At 39.7% G+C, this 5,790-nt stretch overlaps 1 protein-coding gene across 1 annotated transcript; it reads left to right on the top strand.

Annotated features, from left to right (window-relative positions):
- The first annotated feature begins 2,692 nt into the window (after positions 1–2,692).
- LOC138953329 (uncharacterized) lies at positions 2,693–3,545 on the top strand. The gene is made up of 2 exons (XM_070325128.1): positions 2,693–2,734; positions 2,787–3,545. The coding sequence occupies exons 1-2, from the start codon at positions 2,693–2,695 to the stop codon at positions 3,543–3,545; spliced, it is 801 nt and encodes a 266-aa protein (XP_070181229.1).
- The last annotated feature ends 2,245 nt before the right edge of the window (positions 3,546–5,790 follow it).

The raw sequence follows: 5,790 nt of genomic DNA, 5'->3' as shown, positions 1-5,790 counted from the left end.
ACAAGTCGCGTAAGGCGAAAATACAATATTTAGTCAAGTAGCTGTCGAACTCACAGAATGAAACTGAACGCAATGCAACGCAGCAAGACCGTATACTCGTGGTCCACCGCTCACGGCATAGGCAGTGAAATTGACAAGAAGAGCGCGCGAGCGGGGTAGTGGTTACGCTATGCTGCATAGCACGCTTTTCTGTACCTCTCTTCGTTTTAACTTTCTGAGCGTGTTTTTAATCCAAACATATCATATCTATATATTTTTGGAATCAGGAACCGACAAGGAATAAGATGAAAGTGTTTTTAAATTGATTTCGAAAAAAAATTTTGATAATAATTTTTATATATTTAATTTTCAGAGCTTGTTTTTAATCCGAATATAACATATTTATATGGTTTTGGAATCAGCAAATGATGGAGAATAAGATAAACGTAAATTTGGATCGTTTTATAAATTTTTATTTTTTTTTACAATTTTCAGATTTTTAATGACCAAAGTCATTAATTAATTTTTAAGCCACCAAGCTGAAATGCAATACCGAACCCCGGGCTTTGTCGAAGATTACTTGACTAAAATTTCAACCAATTTGGTTGAAAAATAAGGGCGTGACAGTGCCGCCTCAACTTTCACGAAAAGCCGGATATGACGTCATCAAAGACATTTATCAAAAAAATGAAAAAAACGTATGGGGATATTAATCCCAGAAACTCTCATGTCAAATTTCATAAAGATCGGTCCAGTAGTTTGGTCTGAATCGCTCTACACGCACGCACACACACACACACACACACACACATACACACACACACACACACATACACCACGACCCTCGTTTCGATTCCCCCTCGATGTTAAAATATTTAGTCAAAACTTGACTAAATATAATGACGTTTGGCTTGTGAAATGTCGCGAACAAAGAATGGGGGCAAAATGGGACGGCGGCAAAACGGGATGGCGCCTAAATGGGATATGGCGCTAATGGTATGACACGGAAGTGAAATGGCGCATGGCTTGTGAAATGTTGCGAAAATGAGATGGGGCGAAATGGGATAGCGGCAAAACGGGATGGCACCAAAATGGGATGTCGCGCTAGTGGCAGGACACAGTAGAACAAGTCGCGTAATGCGAAATTACTACATTTAGACAAGCTGTGGAACTCACAGAATGAAACTGAACGCACTGCATTTTTTTTCACAATGACCGTTGTCCGCCGCTTGTGCATTTAACGGAGTGAAACTGACGAGCCTGTTCAGCGAGGTAGTGGTTTCGCTGTGCTGCATAGCACGCTTTTCTGTACCTCTCTTCGTTTTAACTTTCTGAGCGTGTTTTTAATCCAAACATATCATGTCTATATGTTTTTGAAATCAGGAACCGACAAGGAATAAGATGAAAGTGTTTTTAAATCGATTTCGGAAATTTAATTTTGATCATAATTTTTATATTTTTAATTTTCAGAGCTTGTTTTTAATCCAAATATAACATATTTATATGTTTTTGGAATCAGGAAATGATGTAGAATAAGATGAACGTAAATTTGGATCGTTTTATATAAAAAAATTATTACAATTTTCAGATTTTTAATGGCCAAAGTCATTAATTAATTTTTAAGCCACCAAGCTGAAATGCAATACCGAAGTCCGGCCTTTGTCGAAGATTGCTTTACAAAAATTTCAATCAATTTTATTGAAAAATGAGGGTGTGACAGTGCCACCTCAACTTTTACAAAAAGCCGGATGTGACGATTTATTAGAACGACCTACAATTGAGGACAACCAAGACTATCGCGGGAACATTCTATCGCCTTGGAGTGACCGAGATATCGCAGAGTAACATAACTCACGTCATCAATCACATTTGACGTAAGCTGAATTTTACGTGTGTCATTCCGAAGCAAGAAGCAGTAAAACAGATAGTTTAGAATATTATTGTTTGCTAACAAGAAAAGGAAATACAGGTAGAAAATAGAAAGGAACACCTGAAGCTTTAAAGAATTATAATGAATGGTCCATAAAGGGAAAGGTGGGAGGATTATTTCTTGGTGATAGAATGTAGGAATTTCATAACAAACGTAAAAATAGTTCTAACCGATTGTTAGATGGAAAGGAAACATCTTCCATGTCCACAAGAACGAAGAATTCGTTTTCACTAGCTTAATTTGAAGTAAGTACACGAGATTAATTATCGTTCAAACCAAACAAGTAACAGGCATACTAATATGTGAAAGCGGCATAATTAGAACAAGAACAGGATGTAGAATTAATAATTCATTGAATGTATGTAATTGACTTTCATGACAACGGACATCAACGATTCGTTTTGGGAACATAACTAGAATTTTAGTTAGTTGCTTGATATTAACACATTCTATTTGTTCCAGGCTTTGGTCGCTTGTTTGTCTCGCTTGACCGCAAGACTTGCAACTCGTCGTTTTGATGACAGACGAATCGGAAGTTAACACAACTACGTTCCAAGAAGATTCATCGCTGTTTACGTGAAGAGAGTGACGTTGGAAGCGTACGAAGTCGAACATGGAATAAAAGACTAAGTGACAATTCGAGACTGCAGTAGAATTCCATCTGATACTATTTATGAAAGTAACAAAAGGCAGACAAGGTGTTTCTGCAATTTATTTAATGTGAGCGGAGAATGTGACGGTGAACAATCCATTATACGATCTGCTACGAAGGTCATGAGAAAGATGCTGAACTTTGAGGATGATGTAAAATCCAGTGGTGAAGAGGTGGACGACTAAGCGTGAAGGAACAGTGACCTGAACGAGAAGTGTGCCTGAGTGCTACGTCTGGAACACCGAACAACCACCTGAGTGCTACGTCTGGAACACCGAACAACCACCTGAGTGCTACGTCTGGAACACCGAACAACCACCTGAGTGCTACGTCTGGAACACCGAACAACCACCTGAGTGCTACGTCTGGAACACCGAACAACCACCTGAGTGCTACGTCTGGAACACCGAACAACCACCTGAGTGCTACGTCTGGAACACCGAACAACCACCCGAGTGCTACGTCTGGAACACCGAACAACCACATGAGTGCTACGTCTGGAACACCGAACAACCACCTGAGTGCTACGTCTGGAACACCGAACAACCACATGAGTGCTACGTCTGGAACACCGAACAACCACATGAGTGCTACGTCTGGAACACCGAACAACCACCTGAGTGCTACGTCTGGAACACCGAACAACCACCTGAGTGCTACGTCTGGAACACCGAACAACCACCTGAGTGCTACGTCTGGAACACCGAACAACCACATGAGTGCTACGTCTGGAACACCGAACAACCACATGAGTGCTACGTCTGGAACACCGAACAACCACCTGAGTTCTACGTCTGGAACACCGAACAACCACATGAGTGCTACGTCTGGAACACCGAACAACCACCTGAGTGCTACGTCTGGAACACCGAACAACCACCTGAGTGCTACGTCTGGAACACCGAACAACCACACGAGAAGAAGAGGAGAACGGAACACAATAACGTAGATGCCTGGAAGATCTTGTTAGAACCCAGAAGCTGAATAAAAGCTGAGTCTAAATAGAAATCAATCACCAAGCATCGTTGATGTTCGTTGTGTGCATTTCTCTCTTCTGATCCTTTACACCCACAACAGAATATCCAATTTAGATTCTTAATAACTGATAAGTCCAAAGGAATGAACGTAGAATAAACCCTAGACAACGATAACACATATTCCTTCAAGAAATCAGTAACACCGGATATGACGTCATCAAAAGTATTTATGGAAAAAAAGAAAAAATGTCCGGGGATATCATTCCCAGGAACTCTCATGTCAAATTTCATAAAGATCGGTCCTGTAGTTTGGTCTGAATCGCTCTACACACACACACGCACAGACACAGACACAGACACACACACACACACACACACACTAACAATCACACACACACACTAACACATACACACACACACATACACCACGACCCTCGTCTCGATTTCCCCTCTATGTTAAAACATTTAGTCAAAACTTGACTAAATGTAACAATTACGCATGGCTTGTGAAATTGCGCGAAAATTGGATGGGGGCGAAATGGGATAACGCTCATATGGGCAAACGGAATGTTGCGCTACCACTCCCTCCACCCAGGGGACAGGGGATCGAGTAAACATTTCTTACGAAATTTTACTCGGGAGTACACGTTTCGTGGGGAGTAAATTGCTCGTGTTAGGGTGGAGTAATTTATTCGTTATCTATTCGTCAGGGGAGTCAAATTTTCGTACGAACATTTTACTCGGAGTACACCTGTTTGTGGGGAGTACTTTTCCCGTGTTATGGGGGAGTCATTTTTTCGTAAAGGGAGTAAAAGTTTCTTACGAAATTTTTACTCCGGAGTAAAAAATCTCGTGGGAGTAATTTTCTCGTGATACACCGGCATTACTGGCCAAATGGGAGTGGAAAAGGCGGTCTCGATCAATACGACGATTGTAACTAATCTATCCAGAACAGATTAAGTTTTGTTTCGTTGTTTTGCGTAGTTCTTTGGTTATACCATATCTACTGTTGCAGATGTCGATCACAAGTGTTTGAATTCATTTGATATCGAAGAAAATAATAATTTTATTAGAAATGGCACAAAACAAGAACTAAACAAGATAGCCTACAAAAAAAGTTTGGGTTAAACATTGTTTCATTCAACATTTAATGAGTACAATACATAACGAACACATTTAGAATCAAGAAAACAACCTCTTGTGAGAAGATACTTAATGTGACTGTCTCCTCGTATGTAAAAGTTGCCCAGTTGTACCGATCCAGCTTTTTTGTCGAGTTTATACATTTAGTCAAGTTTTGACTAAATGTTTTAACATAGAGGGGGAATCGAGACGAGGGTCGTGGTGTATGTGTGTGTGTCTGTCTGTCTGTCTGTGCGTGTGTGTGTGTAGAGCGATTGAGACTAAACTACTAGACCGATCTTTATGAAATTTGACATGAGAGTTTCTGGGTATGATATCCCCGGATGTTTTTTTCATTTTTTTGATAAATGTCTTTGATGACGTCATATCCGGCTTTTTGTAAAGGTTGAGGCGACACTGTCACACCCTCATTTTTTAATCAAATTGATTGAAATTTTGGCCAAGCAATCTTCGACAAAGGCCGGACTTCGGTATTGCATTTCAGCTTGGTGGTTTCAAACCTAATGAATGAGTTTGGTCATTAAAAATCGGAAACTTGTAATTAAAATAATTTTTTTATCAAACGATCCAAAAACAATTTCATCTTATTCTTCGAAATTTTCTGATTCCAAAAACATATACATATGTTATATTTGGATTACAAACAAGCTCTGAAAATTAAAAATAAGAAAATTATGATTAAAAATAATTTTCCGAAATCGATTTAAAAACAATTTCATCATATTCCTTGTCGGTCCCTGATTCCAAAAAACATACAGATATGATATGTTTGAATTAAATACAAACTCAGTAAGCTACAGAAAAGGGTGTTATCTTGCTCAGCGCGACCACTACCGCACTATTCTGCATGGCTTGTCGATTTCACTGCCTTTGCCACGAGCGGTGGACTGACGAAACTACGAGTATATGGTCTTGGTGAAAAAAACAGTGCGTTCAGTTTCTATCTGTGAGTTCGACAGCTTGACTAAATGTTGTTATTTCGCCTTACGCGACTTGTCAAGTTATTGGTACCTTCAGTTTTTGTCTGGTCGATTTGAGCAGCGGTCACATAACCCCAAGTAAAAGAAATCTTTTATCCGAAAAGTTTGCCAGATAGCAAAGTGAAGTGC

This window comes from Littorina saxatilis, linkage group LG17, assembly GCF_037325665.1.
Source record: "Littorina saxatilis isolate snail1 linkage group LG17, US_GU_Lsax_2.0, whole genome shotgun sequence".
NCBI classification, from domain to species: domain Eukaryota; kingdom Metazoa; phylum Mollusca; class Gastropoda; order Littorinimorpha; family Littorinidae; genus Littorina; species Littorina saxatilis.
This window is presented reverse-complemented; position numbering and strand designations above follow the sequence as displayed.